General features: G+C 71.0%; 2 protein-coding genes across 2 annotated transcripts in view; one reads left to right on the top strand and one right to left on the bottom strand.

The window, feature by feature from the left end:
- Positions 1-615: 615 nt before the first annotated feature.
- LOC139439636 (basic proline-rich protein-like) lies at positions 616-2,262 on the bottom strand. Its single transcript, XM_071217178.1, has one exon. The coding sequence runs from the start codon at positions 2,260-2,262 to the stop codon at positions 616-618; it is 1,647 nt and encodes a 548-aa protein (XP_071073279.1).
- The window catches only part of SKI (SKI proto-oncogene), a 45,907-nt gene continuing 24,938 nt past the window's right edge, over positions 2,237-23,205 (top strand). The window contains exon 1 of the mRNA XM_023583121.3: positions 2,237-3,229. Within this exon, the coding sequence (XP_023438889.2) occupies positions 2,261-3,229 (969 nt within the window). The 5' untranslated portion in view covers positions 2,237-2,260. The remainder of the gene's footprint in view (positions 3,230-23,205) is intronic.

The following is a 23,205-nucleotide window of genomic DNA, read 5'->3' as shown; positions in this document are numbered from 1 at the left end:
CCCTCGGCCGCGGGGGCCCCCGCCTGGTCTCCTCACCGCTCAGGTCTGGGCTCTAAGGCCGGCGCCCTGGCGGGCTCCCCTGCCAGGTTCTGAAGCAGCCTTGCCCCTTTGCTGCCGGCCCTCAGGATCCCAGAATGGGGACAGCAGCCACGGACAGCAGGGACTTGGTTTCCCAGCTCAGGGTCTGGCAGGGGGTGGAGTCCAGTAAATTGGTGCTGAAGGACTGAAGCGGCCACCGCACAGCGAGCTGCCCACGCACCTAGCGCGGCGTGGGTAGGGGACCGGGCCTGGGCTGAGGCTGGCCGTGGCTGGGGCCACCCCTGCACCCACCGGCTGTGAAGGTCTCAGGATCTCACGGGGGCTGTGGAGCGTGGACGACAGACCCTGGGACCTAGCTGGAGCGGGCGCCTGGACACACGGGGCAGGGTGGCGCGGAGGTGAGCCCGTGGACCACTGGGGCCAAATGATGGGGTCCCGCGGTGCCAGGGAGGCCTCGATATGCTCCGAGGGGCTTTGGAGCCAGTGGTCCGGCCTCAGGGCACGGGTAGCTCGGGCCGGCCCTGGCGGGAGGCTAAGGTGGGCAGGGGCAGCCACTGGCCGGAGGGGCTGTGGGAGTCACCGGAGGTTCCGGCAGGTGGGAGTCGCCTCAGGGGCTCGGGGAGAAGGCAGGGCAGGGTGACTGCCCGGACCCCTGCCCGGGCGTGGCGAGGGGTCGGTGGCTCCGCAAACCGCAGAGCTCGGGGTGAAGCCTCCCTGCCGCACTGAGCTCGGCCCCGCCCGCCTCCAGGGGTCTGCGGCTCGGGGCCGTCCCCCCCCGGGCCCCCTCCTGGGCCCGCGGAGCCGGACGCGGGGCGGAGCAGCCGCGGCGCCCGCAGGACCCTCGTGACCCGCCCTCGGGGCTCCGCTCCTCGAGGCGCGGGCCGGCGCGGGCCCACGCGGCGCGGCCCCCGTCTCCGTCACGCGCGAGGCCCGGCGCGGCCCTGTCACTGCGTGGGGCCTGGGCGTGCGGCCGCCCCGCCCGCCCCCCGGCGGCCTTGCGGTTGTGGCAGGGGCCGCGTGCGGCTTCCCGGGCCGCTGGGGCGGCGGCGGCGGCGGCGGGGCGGGCGCCTCCTCAGCCGCGCCGGAAGCGGCCGGGGCCGGAAGGGCGGGGGGCCGGGGCGCCGCGGCGGCCGCCGGAGCCGAGCGGGCGGGGCCGAGCGGAGCCGAGCGCGGCCGAGCGCGGCCGGGGCGAGCCGAGGGGCGCCGAGCGCGGCCGAGCGCGGCCGGGGCGAGCCGAGGGGCGCCGAGCGCGGCCGAGCGCGGCCGAGCGCGGCCGGCAGGGCCGGGGCGGGGCGGGGGGCGCGCGGCTTCCTGGAAGAGCCGGCCCGGGGCCCTGCGCGCATTCCTGGCCGCGGGCCCGGGGCTGAGGCGGCCGCGCGGCAGCAGCAGCGCGGGGGCGGGGCGCGCGGCGCGGGGCGGGCCGGGGGCGGGGCGGGCGCGGCGGCGGCGTGAGCGCAGCGCGGGGCGCGCAGTCCCTGCCGGAGCCAGCCGCCGGGAGGATGTGCGCCGAGCGCGCCGAGCCCCGCGCCGCCGCCGCCGCCGCCGCCGCCGCGCTCTGAGGCGCCCGCCGGCCACAGGCGCCTGCCGCCGCCCCGGAAGCCGCGCGGGCGGCGGGCGCGAGCCGCGGAGCCGGCGGGCGGGCGGGCGGCGGGCGCGGGGCGGGCGGGCCGGGGCGGCGGGCGCGACGCGGCCGGTCGGCGCCGCCGGGACGAGCCGGGCGGGCGCCGCGCGGGGGGAGGAGCGGGGCGGCGGCGGCGCGCCGCGCGAGGACGGCCCGGCGGGCCCCGCGCCCGCGCCCCCGCTCCTCCCGGGCCCCGCGGCCGCGGCGATTCGCGCCCCGCGGCGCCGGCACCTGCCCGCGCGCCCCCCGCGAGGCCCGGGCCCGCGAGCGTTGGCGTTGGCGTTGGCGGCGCGCGCCGGGGCATGCCCCGCGCCTAGAGCCCGGGGGGCGCGCGGGGGGCGCGCGGGGGGCCCGGGCGGCGGCGGGCGCGGCGCGGGGCGCGTGGATGTGGCGCCGGGCCCGGGCGGCGGCGGGCTCCAGCGGCGGGACCCCTTCGCCCCGCCCGCCTTCCCCTTCGCGCCCCCGGGCGAGGCGGCGGCCGCAGCCGTGAGCGGCCGGGGCCGGGGCCGCGGGCGCCGCCGGGGGGCGCGGGGCGGCGGCGGGGGCCGCGGGGGCCCGGGCGCGCGGGAGCGGGGGCGGCCGGGCGAGCCGGAGCGCAGCATGGAGGCCGGGCCGGGCGGCCGCGGCGGCTTCCAGCCGCACCCGGGGCTGCAGAAGACGCTGGAGCAGTTCCACCTGAGCTCCATGAGCTCGCTGGGCGGCCCGGCCGCCTTCTCGGCGCGCTGGGCGCAGGAGGCCTTCAGGAAGGAGAGCGCCAAGGAGGCGGGCGCGGCCGCGGGGCCCGCGGCGGTGCCCGCGGCCGCCGAGCCGCCGCCCGTGCTGCACCTGCCCGCCCTGCAGCCGCCGCCGCCCGTGCTGCCCGGGCCCTTCTTCATGCCGTCCGACCGCTCCACCGAGCGCTGCGAGACCGTGCTCGAGGGCGAGACCATCTCGTGCTTCGTGGTGGGCGGCGAGAAGCGCCTGTGCCTGCCGCAGATCCTCAACTCCGTGCTGCGGGACTTCTCGCTGCAGCAGATCAACGCCGTGTGCGACGAGCTGCACATCTACTGCTCGCGCTGCACGGCCGACCAGCTGGAGATCCTCAAAGTCATGGGCATCCTGCCCTTCTCGGCGCCCTCGTGCGGGCTCATCACCAAGACGGACGCCGAGCGCCTGTGCAACGCGCTGCTCTACGGCGGCGCCTACCCGCCCGCCTGCAAGGCCGAGCCGCCGGCCGGGCCCGCGCCCGGGCTGGCGCTGAGCGAGCGCAGCTTCAGGGTCTACCACGAGTGCTTCGGCAAGTGCAAGGGGCTGCTGGTGCCCGAGCTCTACAGCAGCCCGAGCGCCGCCTGCATCCAGTGCCTCGACTGCCGCCTCATGTACCCGCCCCACAAGTTCGTGGTGCATTCGCACAAGGCGCTGGAGAACCGGACCTGCCACTGGGGCTTCGACTCGGCCAACTGGCGCGCCTACATCCTGCTGAGCCGCGACTACGCGGGCAAGGACGAGCAGGCGCGCCTGGGCCGCTGCCTGGACGACGTCAAGGAGAAGTTCGACTACGGCAGCAAGTACAAGCGGCGGCTGCCCCGGGTGAGTGCCTTTGTCTCGGCCGGGCGGGAAGGCGCGAGGGGCCGCCCTCGGGGGGCTGGCCGCGTTCCAGGCCCGCGGCGCCGCGGCGGGGCCTGTGTGAGCCCGTGGGGGGCGCGCGGGGGGCGGGGGCGCCCTGCCCCCCACCGCGAGCCCCGCCGCGGCCCGGGTGCCCCCCCACTTGCGGACCCTCCCGCCTGCGTGGTCAGGGCCCCCGAAGCCTCGAGAACCGGGTCCTGCTGTGCCGTGGGGGCAGGGGCCCGGCCTTCGGGGACAGCCGCGCCGCAGGCGCCCGCCCTGGGCACGACGGGCCTGCGATCTGCGCGGCCTCTCCTCCGCGTCGCCGCGGGGCCTGCCCTTGTTCCCGGCTCCTGGCGGGGGCACAGTGCCCCCACCCCCACGCCTGCGACGTCCCCTCCCGACACCCGGGCGCTTTGGTCGCAGCTTGGACCGCGGCCTTGGCGCGGCCCGCCCGGGGAGGCCTTGTCGGTTCAGCTGTTGCATCAAACTTTTCTCCCCAGCCCATGGGTGGACGCCCGGCCGGCCTCTCCGGGCGCCCCTCCAGCGCGCGTCAGCGGGGGAGGCAGGGCTGGGAAGCGGGGCGCCGTCGCCCCTGCCGGGAGGGGCCGGGTGTGCGCGCCCGTGCGTGCGCAGGCGTGCATGCGTGTGCGTGCTCCGTGGTGGTCCTACCCTGGCTAGGCCCGCCCAGAGCGGTGGCTGCCCAGGGGCCTGGGGGTGGACGCGGCGGGAAGTCTCGCTGAACGCCGAGCAGGCCTCCGTTTTGGGGACAGTCCCCGGGCCCTGGCCAGTGCCGGGTGGCCTGCGCCGGGGGTCCCCACGCGGGAGGGCCTCGTGCCGAGAGAGGGCCGCCGGGTCCTTCCGCCCTCCTGGGCCTGGCTGGGGGTTCGAGCCAGGGGCCACTGGGCCGCCTGCTCGTGTCCCAGACCCCATTCTGGGAGGGGGGCACTGTCCCCGGGCACCATCCCCCCTTGAGGCCTGAGGCCCGAGAGGGGCCTGGACGCACTTTCGCCTGGCCATTTCCGTGGGTGGCGCGGGGTGTCCATTCTTCTGCGTCCCAAGTGGTGACCGAGATCCCTGGGTCTGTGCCCGCGCGGTGCTGGCCCCTCTGCCGTCCTGGTGTCCGCCCCGGCCCTGCGTTCAGCCCCTGCCCCTCCTCGGCCAGGACTGGAAAGCCGGGCTGTCCCTGCGACCCCCTGGGCTCTGCCCGCGGCGCTACTCCATGCCCCTCCTGCCCCCTCGCAGTGGAGCGCCAAGGCGCGTGGTCCTCTTGGGTTGCCACGGTGCACCGGGGCCATGCAAGAGGGGCTGTGGCCCTGAGCTCGGATCGCACTGCCCGCGCCCACCTCTGGAGCGCGGCGGCCCACTGCCCCGTGTGCCTCTCAGCGGCTGCTTCTCAGGCTGTGTTTTGACTTTGTTACTCTCTCTGTAGTTCATTTCAACGTTCTAGGCCATCGAGGGCCAGGGCAAGGGAGGGGACAAAGCCAGGTCGAGACTGCCCCTTGCAGGGACCTGCTTCCGGGGGTGCCGTCTGGCCAGTGCATGTGAACGTGGCGCCCGGGTGTGCAGGCTGAGGGCTGAGCCTGGCCCCCTGTGTGCCTCCCCGTGCTGCCCGAGCGAGACCCCTGGGCCCTTGCCTGCTGGTGTCCCTGAAGGGGTGGCAGCAGCGCTCACCCCGCTTTGGGCGGGAGTTGTGGTTCCCGTGGTCGCTGGGCGTGTGGACTCAGCCTCAAGCTCGGACACCCTGGGAGGTGGCGTGTCCCAGCATGTGGGCAGGTGTGACCCAGGCGCTCGCCAGCCAGCAGAGCTGTGAGGGAACGGCCGAGTGGCCGCCTGTCTCGGGTGCCTGCGAACGTCCCTGGAGAGATCTGGGGCCCAGGGGACGTGCCCAATGCTGTGCAGCATTGGTCAGGTGGGAAGATGGTGCAGGTGGCTGCTCGCGCCGCGTCCAGACCCCTGCTGCTGGGCCCAGCGTGGTCCCAGGGCCACACGCTTCTCCCCGGCTGTGTGCCTTGAGATGGTTACTGCTCTCTCTGTGCCTCGGTCTCCTGCGTGGCGGGCACAGTGTGGCACAGGGTGGCAGTGGTGAGCCTCTACCTGTCCTTGTAGCTGCCGGATGCCCCAGGTGGGGTGCCCGCGTGTCGTTCGGCGAGGAACATGCGGCAGAGAGACGTAAACCTGCGCCCTCCCTGCCCACACCCCGCCGGCTCTGTCCCCTCCTCTGGGCCTGTCTGGTAGCCGGGGGGGACTCGGAAACCTGGCGTATGGGTCGCCGTCCCCAGGAAGGAGGCGGCTTTGCCGAGATGACGGCAGCTCCTGCTACCACGCCGGCCGCCTGGGCCCCGGCCCCGGCCCCAGGAGCTTCTTGCCCTGCGTGGATGCCGCCCTTTCGGCAGGTGACAGGCTGCGTGCACCTCCCGAGGGTGGCCGCCGCCTGGCCGGAGCCCCTTCTCAGCAGCCTGTCCTCGGGTGCGCGCTTTGGAGGGTCTCGTTCCCCTCCTCGAACTCTCTGGGCCTGGGGCCTTGAGCTCTCCGGGGTGGCAGTGAGGCGGACGTGGACGCAGAGGGTCGTTGCCTTAGGGGCCCGGGCTGCCCGGCCCGTGGCCGGGGAGGGTGCAGCGCAGGTGGGTTGGGGTCCCCCCGCGTGGCGGGTGCTGAGCCGTTTCTCCCTGCGCGCGGGGCTGCCCCTCCTGCGTGGAGGGCAGCGTGTCCACACGGTCGGCCCTGGCTGGACTCTGGCCCTGAAGAGGCTCGAGGTCCGTTTGGGGGAAGACCCAGGCGTCAGGGGCAGGTGGGAAGGGGCCCTGGGTGGACGAGCCGGCTGAGCCGCCCGCGCTGGCCCATGCACGGCCGGGACTGGCTGACCGGCACGCTTTTTCTGGGCACCCCCGTTGTGGCCGTGGCTTCAGGGCTGCCACGTTTGGGAGCGCGAGAGGTTCAACTCTGCCTCCCCGGGAGGTGTTCGCTGCGCGGTGGCCCATGGCCCAGCGTGGGAGGCGGGGTGTGTGGGGCTGATGCGAGGGGCTCTGGGACGGAGGCTGGCGCTCTGTGTCCCCCGGAGCCTGCGGCCAATGGGGACTCGGGAGGACGACCCCGCTGACCCGCGCGCCTTGGTTTCTCCGTCTTCACCCAGCGGTGTGTCACCTGTGCGTGGCACTGACCGAGGGCAGACGGGAGGCCCCATGGGGAGGTCTTGGGCCGGCCAAGGGGAGCAGCAGGCACGGGGCACCCAGGGGGACCCCGAGGTGGGTCCAGGCCGGCTCCGTGGCCGGGCTGTTGCGCAGCTCCGATGCGCTTCTGTCTAAGGATTGCGAAAGTCGACAGAGGGTTTCTCCGCCGGAGGAGTTACGCAAGCCGGACAAACGCTTCTAAGAGCTGCCCTGCTCCGAGTGTAAACCCGGAGGCTGAGCGCTCTCCTCAGTACCTGCGGGAGCCCTGCCCTTTTGACGTGGGCTGCCGGGACGGGGCCCCTGAGGTCATGGGGGGCCACACCGGGCTTGACGGGATGCCCGTGGCGCACGTCCTTCCCGGGGCGGTGAGGACCTGCAGTGGCTGCCCCCTGCGTGGCGTGAGGTGTGCCTGTCAGTTATGTGGCTGCCCCTCACGGCTGGCTCTGCCACCGCCTGCTGGTGCTGCTCAGGATGCTGGAACGTTCTGGGGCACAGTGGAGGACAGCGCCTGGAGCTCTGTGTGTGAGCCGGAGAGATGGCTCCAGAGAAATGCTGTTCTGGGCAGCGGCGGCCTGCCCGGCGGGTCTGCTTTCCCACGCAGCCGTGAGCGGAGGGGCATCGGGGGACTCCAGCAGCAGGACCCGTCCCTGCTGGCTTTCTGCAAGACCGGGCGCGAGTTTTAGGCGAGTGTGGGAGTCCTGGGGGTGGGGCCCCAGCGGGCTGAACCTGCTGCACGCCCCCGATCGTTTCCGTAGAAACAGGTCTTTGCTCCCCCGGGGCTGGCGCCAAACTCCCATTCCTTTGAGGGGTCCTCTCATCTCGGGTTTGGGTGAAACAGACGCAGGGGGCGAAGTGGACCCGTGGCATGGCACACGATGCTGCGTGGGCGGGGGCTCCCAGCACTGGGCGCCTCGTCTTCTCGGGTTTTATTTCTCCAGCCTGCAAAAATTTAGTAATCCTGTGACTGTGGTTTTGTAGACTCGGTGACAATGTGGAGATTCCAGATGTGGCCTGCTCTGGACCCTGAGGGAGCCCGTGGTCCCAGGCTGGGTCGCGGCACCCTGGTGGGCGCGTGGTCTGTGCTCTGTGGCCTGTGGCCCTAGGTTCGGGCATGGTACCCTGGTGGGTGCGTGATCTGTGCTCTATGGCCCGTGGCCCTAGGTTCGGGCATGGTACCCTGGTGGGTGCGTGGTCTGTGCTCTGTGGCCCGTGGCCCCAGGCTGGGTCGCGGCACCCTGGTGGGCACGTGGTCTGTGCTCTGTGGCCTGTGGCCCTAGGTTCGGGCATGGTACCCTGGTGGGCGAGTGGTCTGTGCTCTGTGGCCCATGGCCTGGGCTTGGTCGTGGCACCCTGGTGGGCACATGGTCTGTGGCCCGTGGCCCCAGGCTGGGTCGCGGCACCCTGGTGGGCACGTGGTCTGTGCTCTGTGGCCTGTGGCCCTAGGTTCGGGCATGGTACCCTGGTGGGCGAGTGGTCTGTGCTCTGTGGCCCATGGCCTGGGCTTGGTCGTGGCACCCTGGTGGGCACATGGTCTGTGGCCCATGGCCCCAGGCTTGGTCGCGGCACCCTGGTGGGCACATGGTCTGTGCTCTGTGGCCTGTGGCCCTAGGTTCGGGCATGGTACCCTGGTGGGCGCGTGGTCTGTGCTCTGTGGCCCATGGCCTGGGCTTGGTCGTGGCACCCTGGTGGGCACATGGTCTGTGGCCCATGGCCCCAGGCTTGGTCGGGGCGCTCTAGTGGGCACGTGGTCTGTGCTCTGTGGCCTGTGGCCCTAGGTTCGGGCATGGTACCCTGGTGGGCGCGTGGTCTGTGCTCTGTGGCCCGTGGCCCCAGGCTTGGTCGTGGCGTCCTGGTGGGCATGTGGTTTGTGCCCTGTGGCCCATGGCCTGGGCTCGGTCGTGGCTGGGCCCTCCCTTCCTGGACCCTGAATGCTTCCATGGGCGGATGGCTGGTCACTGGTCTCAGGCTGCCTGTGGCTCCGTTCTTGGTGGCTGGAGAGTGGAAGAGCGCGGCAGGGCAGAGGCGTGGTGGAGGCACCCCCTGGCCCGGCTGTTCTGTCTCGCTGACGTTCTGTCGCAGGCACAGGGCCGCGTGTGCGCCGTCCTGCCGGGACTGAGGTGCGGCGCGGCCTGGCTCTCGCTTCCTCTGGAGCGCCGTCCGGTCCCTTTGCTGGAGTTAGGCGGCCCGAGGGGCTCTGGTCTTGTGGCAACATGAAGGTTTGGGCGGTGGCACCGGGTCGGGCGTGCTGGCGGGTCCAGGGACCTTGCCCCATGCAGTGCAGCCCCTGCCTTGGGGCTGCGGGCATGCGGGCGAGACGTGGTGCTCCTGCCACCCTGGCGCCTGAGGGCCGTGTGGCACTCCATGCCGTCCTGGGAGAGCTGCAGCTGCGGGCCTCGGAGCCCCTGGCGCTTGCAGACGAGGTGCCTCGCTGGGCAGAGGCCACGCCCGGGTGGCAGGTGCTCGGGGGTGGACAGCGCCCGGTCGGGCCGCTCCCGGGAACCCCAGCCCCACATGCGACTGTGGCCTCCCTCCCAGTGTCCCGCGGCTCCTGGAGCCTCCCGGGACCCCACTGAGGCCTCCCTGCGTCCGCCCGCTGGGGCCGGTGGCTCTGCAGAGGGGGTCTCCTGGCGGCCTGCGGGGGCTCCCGCGCTGGAAGGCTGAGCAGGAGCCGGGGTGGGGCCGGTGGGGCGGGGCCAGCTGGGCACCGAGGGTCTCTGTGCTGCCGTGGCACAGCTGGGACCGGGGGCCATGAGGGGAGCCCGCCAGGCTGGCCCAGGCCCCTGGGGAGGGGGTGTGCGTGGGAGTTGCCTGGGACTGCCAGGAACGTCCGGAAGCCCCTGCAATCCCACCCCACGCCCTGGGTTTGCCTCGCTCGCCTGAAGGCCCTGTGGGCCACCGCGGGGTCTCGAGCCTGAGCGCAGGCGCGGGCCCCGGGGACGGCGTGCTCGCTGCCATGCGTCCTCGGCTTTACCTGCCGCCGCCTCCACCTGCGCGGCAGGACGGATGCCCAGACCGATGAGATGCGTGCTCCGGTGAATGATATGCAAATGCAGTCAATTAAGCGAGGGGATTTTAATTAGCAGTTTAAGTTCATGTGCGAAGTGCCTTGCCTTAATTACTTGACAGTTTTGTTGTAAATTTGCTAAGTTTTTTTTTGCAGAACTATCAAAACTGTGATTTTTTTTTAACATCCTCGTATGCAGTGAGCCGCCCGCTCGCCTGACCTCGGCTCGTCTCGCCTCGAGTCGCGAAGCTCTTTACGCCGGGGTGGCGCGGGCAGCCTCGCGGGCAGCCTCCGCACCTCGCCCCGAATTCTCCAGAGCACTTTCGCGGCAGGCGGTGCTGGGGGCACAGGCGGAGGGGAGACCCTCCTTGGGCTCGGCTGAGGCCGCACTGCCCGGTCCCAGCCTGTGGTCCCCGTGTGCGCGCCATGCGCCCCTACCACACGTCCACGCCGGGTGGGTGAACCCCCTCACGGATCACAGCCCGCGAGTGTGCATGAACCCCGGGCGCCTCCCCGCCGCGCCGCTCTGGGGGCTTGCTGGCTGCGCAGCCCGCTGGCCGGCGGGCGGGTTCGTGCAGGCTCTCCCCGTCCGGGGCGTCCCTGGAGCTGCAGGGCTGCTGGCCGGTGGGTCTCAGGGGTCTTCGGCTTCGGTGACCCCCTCGCATTCGTTACCTGGCGCAGATCTGGCGACGAGCTCTGGGTCGGGAGCTGGCACCTCTCCCTCTGCTTCCCCTTTGTGGCTAAGTCCCGTGTCCCGTCGCCTTCTGGGGACTTGGCCCCTGGCTGAGGCTCCCCAGAAGCATGAGAGCGCAGCGCCCACACGTGGCTCCTGGCCTGGGGTCTGGGCTGCCCCGCGTCCCAGGCGGTGCTGGCGACCCGAAGGCCTGAGCGCAGGCGGCGGGGGCGGCAGCCTGCTTCCACCGAGACCACGTCGCCCGGAGGTACGCAGGAAGCAAGGGGTTTGAGGTCACAGGGTGAGCGGTGACAGCGAGGCAAGGGCCCTGGGCAGGCCCGGCGGCCTCGAGTGCGGCGGTGGGGCGGAGACTGGGGAGCTCAGGGCGTGCTCCCTCCCCCGGTCCCGCCAGTGGGCGGCGGGAGAAGGCGTGGGGCGGGGCTCGTGGCCGCCTCTCCTTCCGTGGCCGCCGGCGTTTTCCCCGGCACGTGCCTCTAGAGGCGAGGGTCCAGCATGGTGCAGGGGCTGCGCTGCTGCCCCACGCCCGCCCCACCACACCCCCCGCGGCCTTGGGGAGCCCTCGCCTTTCTGGGGACGCTCTGGTGCGTTTCTGAAGGGCGAGCTCGGGGGGTTGGAGACGCCCCGGAAGTTGGCAGCGAGCCGGCCCCGCCGCGCGGTCTCGGCAGTGACTGGGAAGTGGAAGACCCCGTGGCGGTGTGTTCCTCGCGCTCCTCGAGGTCCACACGTGGCAGGCTCTGAGCGGCCCAGGCCCACCTGGAGGCCCCGGCCCTGGCTTCACGCTGGAAGCACCGGCGCCACGTCCTGCTCACTGTCCTGTGGCCGGCTCTTGCCACGGCATCGCCGGGCTCCCTGGCCCACGACCTCCCCCCGCCAGGGCCGCCCCCTGCCCCGTGCCTGCCCGTCACGCCCTGGGCTCAGCCCGCACCCTCGGGCTCCCGTGTCGTCTGGCCCTGGCCGGGCCCCGGGGGGTGGGAGGGTACTCTGGCGCGTGTCTGGCGTCTGGCGTGCGTGTGCACGTGCGGGGCACGGCCCTGTGGCCGTGATGGCGGGGTGTGTCTCCTTGTGCCCTGGCCCTGGCCTTGCCTTGCCGTGTTCGGCCAGTCGCCGGAGGCCGTGCGTCCCCTGCTGCACGCTTGTGCTGCGGCGCGTTCCCCACGGGAGCCCGGCCCTCCCTGCGGCTCATTTAGGCGCACAGACGCGCGGCCGAGTAGGCCTGCGCGTGGTCTTGCCCGCACGTCTCGATCCGTGCCCTTGGGGACCCCGCAGGCCTCTCCAGACCCCATGTCCTCACGTCCACGTGCTGTGGGTCGGGCTGCCCATGCTGGTCTCCCGGCCTGCGGCCCCTGCCCACCCGGGAGGCGAAGTCTCTGCGCCCTCCTGCGCTGCCTTCCCCCGCAGTTGGGCGCTGTCCTCAGCGTGTCTTCTGGACTTTGCCAGGTGGCGGTCGCGTCCGGTCGTCCGGCGCTTGGGTGCACGTGCCTCCGCCCCACCGCCCCTCCTGCTGGGATCCGGGGGAGGCCTGTGGGCACCGGCGCGGTGCTCAGGGTGGGGTGCGCCGTGTGTGCCGTCACGTCCGGGGACTGCTGGGGCGGGGCCCGTGGTGGCCGTGCGCGCCCTGGGGAGGGCAGGGGTCTGGACAGATGACTGGCCCTCGCCCGCACACACCCGCAGCCCGAGGGAGCACCTCCGAAACCGTCAGGGCCGCCGCGAGGGCCACTACTCGCCAGAGGCCTCGGCCCATCCCCTTCGGCCCCTCTGTGGGCTGGGTGGGGTCTGGCTCCTGGCTGGGGTGGGGGCAGCCACTGACCTGCAGGGAGCCGGGCAGCTGCCCAGGGGCCTGGCGACATCGTCTCCTGCTCGGGGTGGGCTCGGGCGCAGCCACCGGAGTCCAGCCTGGCTTTGGGAGGTCATGGGCTGCCCCGCATTACCCACTCCCTGGCCGGGGCCACGAGTGGCCGCATCCCCCGCCACCACCCCGCTCAGGTGGGAGCCGCATGTGGACACGCCGCCCTCTGCCTCGTGCGGGCTGCCTGGCCCCGGGAGCCCATCCTCGCTGGAGGGTGACCTGGACCTGGGGCCCGTGAGGGTCGCCGGCTGGATGGGTAGGGCCTGCTGTGGACGCAGCCTGTGCGGCCACCCCTGGCGGGAAGGGGCTTGCGCCTGTGCCCTGTGCCAGGAGGGCGTGCCGCGCCTGTCCTGCTCCGTCCTGAGCTGCTGAGTGTCCCCGAGGCCGGGGTGCCAGGCGGCTGCCCACACGGCGCTCTCAGGAGGGCTTCCCCGTTTCCACCCCCAGGCCTCGCGACACCACTGGTGGGTTCCGAGGGACGCGCTTGGGCACGGCGGCGGCCTGGGCAGCCTCTGAACCGGCGGCGAGGGGCCACCACAGGCCCTCCCAGCCGAGCTCGTGTCCAGCCGACGCGCTCCCGTCCTGCCTGCGCGGGTGCCGGGCTGTGTCGCCTTTCAGCCTTCCTGGTCTGGAGGCGCCTCTGGAGCTCGGAGAGGCAGCATTGCCGTGGTCAGGGGCGGGCCCTGGCCTGGCCTGGGGTCTTCATCATGCCCCTGGGCCTCAGGGTGCCCGGCTGTGCCGAGTGGGGGGGACCCCGTGCCAGCACAGCCCCCGCCTGGCAGCATCCCTGCAGATGGGATGACGCGCCTGAGCCGGGTGCAGGCGACAGGCTGCGTCTGGGCCGGGGCCGTAGCCCTCCACGCAGCCAGCTGCTGACCGATGCCGGCAGGCGCCACGAACAGGCGTGTGGCATGGGCCGCACTGCGCACCGCACACTGAGCCTGTGACACGGATTCTTGGCACAGGCGAGCGCCTGGCCGGGTCCACGATGTCCCGTGTGGCAGTGCTGGGCCCAGGCCCGTGTCCTTGGGCGGTGCCGTCGCCTGCTGCCACGCCCTCGGCCAGGGTCCTGGGTGTTGGCGCGCAGTGCGTCTGGCCCAGGGCCATGCAGGCGTTTTGAGCCTCTGTAAGGACCGACGGTGGTAAGTGCCCCCGAGTCTCTCGGCCCTCGAGCTGAGTGGACTGAGCTGACCGGCGGGTCGGGGTCCCCGGAAGGCGAGACTCCCCAGAGGGGGGAGGTGGCGGCGTGCCTCGGCTGTCCTCCTGCCTTCGGGGTGGTGTGGGAAGCGGCAGGAGCGTGGGGGTGGGCCAGGCAGCCGCGCCAGGGTCCTGCGCCGGTGCCCCAGGTTGGCCAGCGCGTGGCTCCTGCGGTTGTCGTGTCACAGCCAACCTGGAGCCTGGCCTTGTTTTAATCAGGGCTTAGCCACTGAGGTCTGGCCGCCATTGGTGGGACTTCCCAGCCGGTGTTGTGCTGTGTCGCGGTTAGATGTTCCGGCAGGTGCTTTGGGAAACCTCTGAATGAAGCTTGGCTGTCGGGGTGCCAGAGGTCACATGGGCCACTCGGCTCGTGCACGTCACAGGGCCATCGGGCTTGGGGTGTCCCTTGATTGCTGATGTCCAGTCTCAGTGCATGTCCTCGCGCTCCAGAGTGGCTGCTGCTGCCCCTGCCAGTAGCACCTTCTACGGCTGGGGGAGGAGCAGGAGGTCTGTCTGCGGTGCTGGCGTTTTTCCTTCTGGTCTAAACGAACCTACGGTGAGGCTGGAGGAAAGGGCCCCGCGGCCCCCGGCTTACCCCGTCTTCCGTGTTCTCTGCCTTCTTGTTCTCTGCGTCGTCACTCCCGCGCTGACCACCCCAGAGTTTGTTTCGGCCGGTGTGACCCTGCTGCCCTGTTGGGGGACACTGGTGTGTGCTGCCACAGCCGGGTGCCCCCCAGACGAGCCCGCGCCGCCCCAGCACACTGCGCCTTCCCCAGAGCCGCCCGGCCCTGCGTGTGTGTCGGCTGCTCCCTGCCGTCTCCCCTCACCTGGGACCGTGCCCGCCGGCCTCCAGGCCTTGGGCCCTGGGCAGTGCCTCAGGCTGCGGAGCCCCAGGTCTGGCCATGCGCAGGGCACGGCGGGGGTCTCGGGGGTCGTGCACGACAGCCCTGTCTTGGATCCGAGCGCTTCCCGCGTGGTGGGGGTCTGGTTTCCTGGGCACTTGGTGCGCAGAAGGTGCTGCAGGACGCGGGGGCCGGCCGGAGCGAGTCCTGCGGTGCAGGCCGCGGGCAGGCCTGGAGACGGGGCGCCGCTTCTCAGCGCCGCCCGGCCACTCGGAGGCCTTATTCGGGGTGCGGTTCGTGTTTGTGGGTACCTGGGGCCTTGCGCGCGGGTGGCGTGCTCCACCCGTAACGGGGTGCCGCACGGCCCCGCAGGCTGTGACAGGGTGCCATGGGCCCCTGCCCAGGAAGTGCCCGTGCCCCCGCCCCCGGGCTGCGGACCACCCTCGCTGGCTGGTTTGCGTTTTCCAGGACGCCTCTAGGTGGGAGCACTCGGCTCTCAGGCTGGCGGCTCTCACTCGCGGCCTTTACGGCCCTCTGTGTCTCTCGTGGCGCCCTGGGCTGTCTCCTTGTCCCCGCCGTGCGGCAGCAGCTTGTCCCTGCTCCTGGCGGTGGGCGTCCGCTTGCTCCAGGTGTCAGCGGCCCCTGCTCGGCCCGCAAAGCCGCCCTTCTCAAGGGTGCTGGGCCCACCTCTTTGGGTGCAGGGGGGCGCTGGCTCTCTCTGCGGGTGGCCCTCGCTGCCCCGTTGTCCTGAAGGCCCCTGGGCTCGTGCTGCCGTCTCGGTGCCCAGGAGGGCTTTGGCCGAGGGCGGCTCTTAAGCCGCTGGAAGGGCTCCGGTCCTCCCGAGAGCCCCGCTGGCCGGGGCCCGTCTTCCCTGGGCGTCCCACACCACGTTGGGGTGCACGCATGTGGGAGCAGGGCCCTTGTGTCCATCTCTAGATCGGGGCTCAGAGGGACAGCGGACGCTGCGACCCCAGGCTCCGTGCCCTGGCAGGAGTTGATGGGCAGGAGCGGGGTGCTCCAGGAACCTCAAAACAGCAGGAGGAGGCAGGGAGGAGGGGTGGCCCATCCTGAGCAGCCTCGCGTCACATCCCCCCCCCTTTGCCACCTCGCGGGTATCGTTTTTCAGTGACCTTGCCTGGTTTTCCGAGACGACCCACAGGTCCCGGTGCTTTTTCCTGGGGTTTGAGTCTTCGGCTTTTACCTGCTGCGCGTTTCCTGCCTTGGTGTGTCCTTCGGCTCAGCGCCGGCTGCCGCGGTCTGAGGCCTGAGGTTTGGGGCTGTGGGTGGCGTCTCTTCTGGGGAGGCCTGGGGATGTGCCTTTCCGGTAAGTTCCTGGGGAAGCTGTTGCCGCTGCAGCTCCGCGGGCCTCTCGGAGAACCCCAGCCTTGGGCTCCACTAGCGGTGATGAGCTGTCCTTGTCAATAAAGTTTTATTGGGACGAGCCCTGCCTGGCTGGGCTGCTGTGCCCTGCTCCGTGCGGCTGAGGCGACGGGGCCGTAAGCCGCAACCAGGCCCCTGGCAGCATGTTCACAACGCGGGGTGCAAGGCAGGTGCTGGCAGCCGTGGGGACGGTCCAGCACAGGCGCAGCGGTGGCTTTGGCCCCTGGCAGCAGGCCCTGGCACAATCGCCTTGCCTCTGCTGCCCAGGCCACGTCTGCGCCCGGCCTTGGGCCTGTGGGCATGCATGGCCGTTGCCGGCCACCCCCAGGCGCACTCCTTTCTCGCCGGCTTTTCTCCCTCGGCCCCGTCGCTTCGTGTTCTCCCCTTTCTGCTGCACGGACGCGCCGCGCCGTCTCCGTCCTCCGCCCCAGTGGCCGCGTGGGCTGGTGGCCCAGGGGCGCTGCAGAGCGGGCGGCCTGGCGTGCTCGCCCTCGGCTGGAGGCCCGCGTGTACAGTGGCTGGCTCCGGTGCTGCAGAAGCCGCCGCGCTGCCTCCAGAGCAGCTGGCCGTGCTGCAGGCTCGTCCCCCCGGCCGCACGGGCGGTTGGTCCTTCCCGCCTCCTTGTGCGCAGAGCCTTTCCCGTGGCCGCGAGGCAGCGCCTCCCTCGGCTTTGCGCTTCCCTGATGCCGAAGGCTAGCGGCCCTTCCGGGGCTTCCGGCCGCCCCGGCTCTCCTTCTGTCTATCCCTTTTTCTGGCTAAGTCCCTGCTTTTCGCTCTCTGGTTGGTGGTCGTCTGATGGCAGTTCAGAGAAGTCTTTATGTTTTGTGAAGATGTTTCCCCGTCAGAAGCTTTTCCTCATCTGTGACAGCGCTAAGGAGCGGGGCCCACACGTGTGCTGACGCCTGTGTGTCGCACACTTTTGTGGACCGTGCCCCTGGTGTCAGAGGACGCTCTCGTGGCGCGCTCTCGTGGACCATGCTCTCGTGGACGCGCTCTCGTTGACCGTGCCCCTGTCCTGAGGACCTGCCGCCCGGGCCGCGGGCTGCCGCCTGCTCTCACTGAAGTTCTCTGGTTTGAGGCTCGTGCTGAGTTGTGCTGGACGTGGCTGGTTCTGTGGGGCGTGGGGCATGGGTCCCAGTTCAGCCTGACGGTCAGCACCAGGCGTCCTCGCTCCGTGGGCTGTTGGAAGCTCCTTTCTGCTGCATTGCGGCGGCACTTTGTCAGACCCGTTGCGCGCGTGCGCGTCATCTCCATCTGTCTGTCTGGAGGGCGGCGCCGCTGCTCTGGTGAGCTCGGGACCAGCCACCTCCGTCCTTTTTCAGGGTTGTCTCGGTCGTTCTTCTGCCTTTTCCACAGAAGTTTCAGAGTTAGTCAGTTTCTGGGGAAGAAGTCCCTGCTGGGATTCCAGCGGAGACGGCGTTCACTCTGCAGACGAGTTTGCGGGCTCAACGCCTCGACAGAGCCGGGCTCAGGCCCTGCGGCGGCCAGGCCATCCGGCAATCTCGACGGGGTTGAGCGCCCAGTGGTCGGCTCCCCCGCAGTCTGCCAAGCGTCGGCTTGTTGTGCATTTCCTCCCAACAAGTGAGGCCGACTCTTCTGGGGGCGAAGGGCATGGACTCGCGCCTCTGCCCGCACTCTGCGACGTGGCTCTGGGCGGCACGTTCAGCCTCCGCGTGCGTGCTGCGCTGCGTCCCTGCCGTGCTGACCGGGCTGCTCCTGGGGGCTTCGTGGCCATGGGCCGTCTCTGGTGCAGACAGACCCCTGGGCTGCCGGGCCCAGCAGCGGAGGCGGAAGATCCTCACTGCCTGCTGTGACGCGCTGTGACCTGGCGGCTGCCCCTCAAAGGCGTGCCCTCCATGCCCTGCCTCCAGCGTTCTCGGGCGCAGTCGGTTTGCTCAGGCGCACTCGGCGTCGGGAGAGGCCTGACGTGCTGCCCCCCCTCCCGTTTCTGTTTCCCCTGAGGTGCGCGGCACTGGCGGGCCTGGCGCAGAGCCGGCTTTGCGTTGTGGATAAGACCCTGGGGCCGCTGGGCGGCGCGGGGTCAGCATGCTCGGGCTGTGCTCGGGGTTTGCACTGACCTTCGGGCGGGCCCTGTGCTGGCCTGGCCCAGGAGGTGCCGGCCTCACAAAGGCTCTGACGGGCTGGCGCCAGGCTGCTGGGCGGCGTGCGCAGCCGGCCTCATCTCTTCCCCAAGCTCTCAGCCGAGCGCGCAAGGGCTTTCTGGGCCTGGAGTTTTCTTTGTGGACAGTTTTTACCTAGGAGTGCAGCTTCTTGGAGGAGGCTGACCCAGTTACTGCCTTCTGGGCCGGGGCGGGCAGTTCTCAGAGGCGTTTGCCTCCTCTTCTTGGTGCTGGGTTTGCTGGCCTCGTCCCTCACGGCCCTCCTGTCGACTTGCCGCCCGGCCTGGGCTGCCGCTGCTCCGTCTGTGGCGCTGGCCTGGCCCGCGGCGTCTCGGTTTTAGCGGTCTTTGCAAATAGCTGCCTTTTGGTTTCATTGTTTTCGTTTTTTTCCTTTCCTTCTTCCTGTTTCCTCTTCCATTGATTTACAACTTGGTCTCTATGATTTCCTTTCTTTGACTTGCTTTAGGTTGAGCTGCTCCTCTTTTTCCAATTCCCAAAGACGGAAGCCGACGTCGTCGCCCTGAGACCTTCCTCTTTCCCGGCATGGGCGTTTGGGCCTCTCCCGTCCTGCTGGCGTGGTGGCCCACAGGTTCTGTGTGTTGTGCTTTCACTGGCATTCGCGTTTCTTTGGCTCACGGTCCCTCGAAGTGCATTACGCAGCCTCTGAGCGCTCGGCAGCATGGCGGAGATCCTTCTCCTGATCCCCGCTTCCTTCCCCTCGTGGTCCGAGAGCGCGGGCGGTGGGACGTGAGTCCCCTGCGCTGCTCGCGGGGGTCTTCCCGCACCGCGTGGAGCTGCTCCTCGTGGCTGGCTCGGTCTGCTCGTGTGTTTCTGGCTTTCTCGGGGACGCCGGTGATCGACGGTCCTTGTGATGAGCTGACCTTCTGTCGTCACGAAACGCCCCTTGCCGCCCCGGGACTACTATTTCCCTTGCGCCGCATCCTCCCTGTCCTTCCTCTCTGGCCTTGCTGCGTCCTCGAGGCTCAGCGAGCGTGGCTGGAACGCGGCCCGTGGTCTGTGCTTGGCGTGTTCCCTTGGTGCACGTGTCCCGTGCTTGGTGACCTTGGCTCTGGCCTCTGCTCTCGCCTCGGGGCCCCTCCCATGCCCGTCGCCCCAGCGCGTCCCCTCGGGTCGGCGTGTCCGCCGCCCCCCTGGCTCACGCGGTCTTCTGGGCTCCCTGGCGGCCCCCGGCTCGCACCTCGGCTCCGCACAGCGGCCCACAGCCCTCGACTGCCCTCTGGACGGCTTTGTCGCTTTACCCCGTGGGTCGCGTTGCTCTTGGGGCCCAGCAGCTCCTTTTCAGGAGACAGCGCCCCAGAGGGGCCGTGTGCCGCCCCTTCCGCCCGAGGGCCCGCGTGCTGTGGTGGGGTCTGCGTGGCACGGTCCTCGCTGCCGCGCGACTGAGAAAGCCTGCCTCCTCCAGTTCTCCGGGGGTCGCCACGGGGCGTGCGGGGCCTGGTGCCTCCTGAAATGCCCGGGAGGCCGCTCCGGCGGCTTCCCGCTCGCGCCGTTGCCGACAGGAGGTCGCCGGCAGCCCCTGCCCCCCCGGGGACGCGTGCTTTCGCGCGGGCGCTCGAGCTCGCCCCCACCTTGTGCAGCCTGGCGGGAAGTGCCTGCTGCGGCTCCTTCAGTTGCTTCTGCTTGGACTTCGTTGAGCTTCTTGGGTTTATGGTTTTTGTTAAAGTTGGAAAATATTTGGTCACAATTCTTTCTCTCCCGGCTTTTACTGAACTTTTTCTTATTCCTGTAAAACGTAAGTAAAAATAGCTTTACCGGCATTTATGTGAAATTTCTGACGTGAAATATATGGGGAAAACCGTGTGGCATTCAGCTGTTCCCAGAATGTTCTTACCACCCCGGGCAAACCTCGGCCCGCGAGGCCGTGGCCCCGATGCCCTCCCGCCGTGGTCCGCATGTGCTGTCTCTGCGCCCACCTCCTCGGGTCTCACGGGTCCTCCCGTGCTTGCTGTAGCGGCTGGTAGCTCTTGTCTCCTGCTGTCCCCCCAGTGCCGCCTTCTCTCCAGAGGTCAGGTCCCTGCCACGCCTTCTGCTGGACCCCGAGCACGTGAAGGGCAGCCGCCACAGTACCCATTGCGTGGTCCACGCTGGCCCCTCCTGCTGGCCGTGTGTTCAGGGCTCTGCGAGGTCTACGTGGACACCGCGGCGCTTGCCTGCTCGGGGCTTGGTGCTCGTTCCCATCAGCCCTGAGCCGTGCCCTGGGTGCAGGCGAGCGGCCGGGGCCCACTGCCGCCCTGGCTGGCGAGGACGCGTCTGTGTGCCCGAGGGGTCACGTGGCCATGGTGCTCCCACGAGTCCTTGGTAGACCCTGCCAACCGCCTGGCTGGCTCTGCAGCCCCCTCCTCGCTGGTGCTCTGTCTGTGGAACCTGACCTGTCCATCTCGGGGCCCGTGGCCCCTGCCCCCCGCCCCCAGTGCGTCTGAGCTCCCTGCACGCAGGGAGTGGGCTCACGCGAGCCCTGCCGCCCTGACGTGTTTCGTGAATTCCGCCTGGGGGTGTGGCTGCTTCCGGCGGGATGCAGGGTCCTGCACCGCGCCGTGGCGTGGGCTGTACTGGCACCGAGGTGCAGACGCCTCTCCGTGGACACCACCAGGAAACCGAGAGTGGAGCAGGGACGTGACGCTGCTGTGCCCGGCCTGCCCCACAGGGTGGCGGTCCCTGGTGTGCTGCCCGGCGTGAGCGACAGCCACCAGCTGCCCCGGGCCCGGGCACCGCAGCGCGAGGAGCAAGTGCGTGCAGCTCAGCGGTGGGAGCCCAGTTGGGTGCCGCAGGGCTCAGAGCCGCCGCGTTCCCTGGGCGGCACTCGGGCTCCGTCCACGTTTGGCCTTTTTGGTTTCATGGGCGTCGGTGACAACTGTGTTGTCGTCTTGATGGTCAGCCTTGCCCTTGTGCCCCGGTTTGTAGTGGACGCGGGGTGGCCTGGGGTGCTTGCCTTCAGCTCCTGAAGAGAAGCCATAGTTTTTGGTTGTTGCAAAAACCTGTGTTTGTGGGTCTCTCTAGAGGAGTGCTGGGCGACGAGCCTGTGCGGCTGTGTCTGTCTGTTCCGGAGTGTTCTTCCTGTGAGTCCAGGGGACTTAAGGGCAGGGGGCAGGCAGCTTCACGGTCCAGCTGGGCCTGCAGTCAGGGCCGCGCTCAGGAGGCGCTGGGGCAGGCGTGGCTCTTGGGACCACTGGGTGACCGCGCGTGGGCGCTCTGCTCTGGGCGCGGCGGTGTTGGGCGATTTCTGGACAAGGCGGCCGTAACTGGGGCTGGCCTAGGGGCGGCGCTGCCCGGACACCACCTCGAGGCGGCGACGGGGGTGGGGAGTGGGGGACAGCGAGGCGCCTGGCCATGTTCTGGGGAAGCTGCCGGGTCTAGAACCAGAGCCCCCGGCTTGTGCCGCCCGCCATCGCGACAGGGCCGGTGTGGCTTCCTGCCTGGCGCACAGCAGCGCCTGCGCAGCCGGCGGGCGGGCAGGTCCGGAGCGGGCGGCAGGATGAGCCGGGGAAACAGTGGCGCTGGGAGCCGCGAGGGAGGGCACGGGCAGTGCGGCGTGAGGGCACGGGCAGTGCGGCGTGGGTGCGCGTGCAGAGGCCGAGCCTGCGCCAGCCTGTGTTGAGGGCGTGGGGTGGGGGACGAGGCCAGCAGCACCCACTTTTGTGGGCAGGCCCCTTCCCGTTCCCTGAGTCTCGTGCCCGCTTCTCCCTTCAAAAGCGGGGTCCCCGTGGTGCCCCCCACATGTCCTGGCTCCTTGCTGCTTTGTAAGGGGCCGGGACCCGTGGGGCCACACTGCGCCCAGGCCGCTGGGGTCGGGTCTTGGCCGCCATCTGCTCGGTCTGCCGAGCCTGTGCTGAGGCTCTCGGGGTCTCCACGGCGGGTCCAGGGCTGGGCCTGGTGACCCAGGGGTCTGCGCGGGGCCCCTGGGGCGCGGCGGTCCTGGGCTTTGTCCCCGCTTACGAGAGGTCAGCGGTCACTCGGGGTGGGGAAAGCCTGCGCTCGCAGGCCGCCATCTGGCGATTGTAAAACGGCAGCCTGCGCTCGGCGGGGGGGGATGGGGGGGTTGGCCGGGGCCGCCCTGCAGGCACCTCCCCTCCCAGCGCTGTGCCCACGGTGGGGGTACCGGCCCGGAGCGTGGGGGCAGGGCCAGGGGTGTCGGCGAGCGGCAGAGTGGGGGCCCTGGACCTGGAGAGGCCTGGGAATGGCGACACGGGGGCTCTGCCCGGCTGTCAGGGGTTCTCATCCAGGGCCTGGCCGGGGGGTCTGCTGCGGGGTCGGGCCGCGCCCCGGGCCCTCTGAGCCTGCTGTGGGGGGCTGTTCTCGCAGCCCCGCCGAGCGCCCCCGTGGGCCCCGCCGTTCCTCCAGGCCGCGGAGGCAAGGTTCAAAAGGTCGCCGTCCCGCTTTATTGCGCCTGCCACGCTCCCACGCCCCTTGCCCTCTGCCAGAGGCTTGGCCCGGAGCCCCCCAGGCCGGCGAGTCCTGTGCCCTGGCACGTGCAGGGGCACAGAGGGACCACGAAGGCCGGGAAAGGCACTGCGCTCCTGGGTTACGTAAAGAGGACCTAGAGTATGGGAAGGCCCCGGGGAGGGGGGCTGGGGGAGCCAGGAGGGGGCCGGGGAGCTGTGAGCGGCCTGGGCCCGGGGAGGGGCCTGGAGAAAGCTCCGTGCCCCCGTCCGTGGGTGGAAGGGGGTCCGCTCCTGTGCTGGGGGGCGCTCTGGGGTGGGAGGGGCTGTCTGGGCCCTCTTCCTGGGGTCCCCAGGCCTGGCCCCCCGCTTCAGTCTCCAGGGGTGGGTCGTGGCGTCCCAGCCCCGTGAAGCCCCTTGTGACCCTCCGGAGCCATGGAGACGTTCAAGCTGCGCCGCCCGGGCCGTGTCTTGGGTCATTCTCGACTGTGAGAAACCATGGAGCCCGCACGCCCGCGCCGCCTCAGGGGCAGTGCCCCCCAGGACCACCTCCCCCTGCTCGAGGGCGGCTCCTCCCACCCGCTCCTGCATGTGCTGACCCTGTTCTCTGGGCCCTTCCCGGGGGACTTACTCCTCTGACTGCCCCCCCCCCCGGGCCCCCAGGACCCTGAGACCCCTTGGTGCCTCCTCCTGGGGCTCCCTGCGGCCCCCGGGTCTCAGAACAGGAGATGGTCCCGGTGGTAAGAAGAACCCGCTGGCTGCATCTCCTTCCCTGCCCCCCCCCACGGCTGTCGGTCACCCCTGCGCGGTCAGGCCCGAGGCCTTGCCTGGCTCCCCCGGAGGCGACTCGGCTCTTACCAAGCAGGCGGCTGAGCGCCCGTGGCCAGGCTGAGCTGGGCCTGCCCGGTGGGGCGTCGTGGCTCTCCCTGCGGGAGCCACGGGACCCGCGCTTCCAGGAACACCTGCTCCCCTGGGCCCGCGCGCTCCATCTACGACGTACGGAGCCTCCGGAAGAGCCGAGCGTGGGCCGGCGCAACGCGGGCGCCTGGCAGCAGGGCCCCGTGGGAGGCGCAGCCCCTGCCCCACGCTCTGCCGGGCGCTGCGTGCCGAGCCGGTGGGAGGAAGGCGTGTAGCACGCAGTCACTTGGACCTGCGCTGCAACGGGTGGGCTGGGGGGCGGCCACGAGCGTGTCCGTGGAGCCCCCTGGTAGGAGGGATGGCGGGGACCAGTGGGCGCCAAGCGTGGCTAGCGCGGGGGCTCGTGCTGCTGGGCCTGGCGTCCCTCTCGTGTCCCGCTGCCCGCGCTTTCGA

Source organism: Dasypus novemcinctus, chromosome 9 (genome assembly GCF_030445035.2).
Source record: "Dasypus novemcinctus isolate mDasNov1 chromosome 9, mDasNov1.1.hap2, whole genome shotgun sequence".
In the NCBI taxonomy this organism is placed as follows: domain Eukaryota; kingdom Metazoa; phylum Chordata; class Mammalia; order Cingulata; family Dasypodidae; genus Dasypus; species Dasypus novemcinctus.
This window is presented reverse-complemented; position numbering and strand designations above follow the sequence as displayed.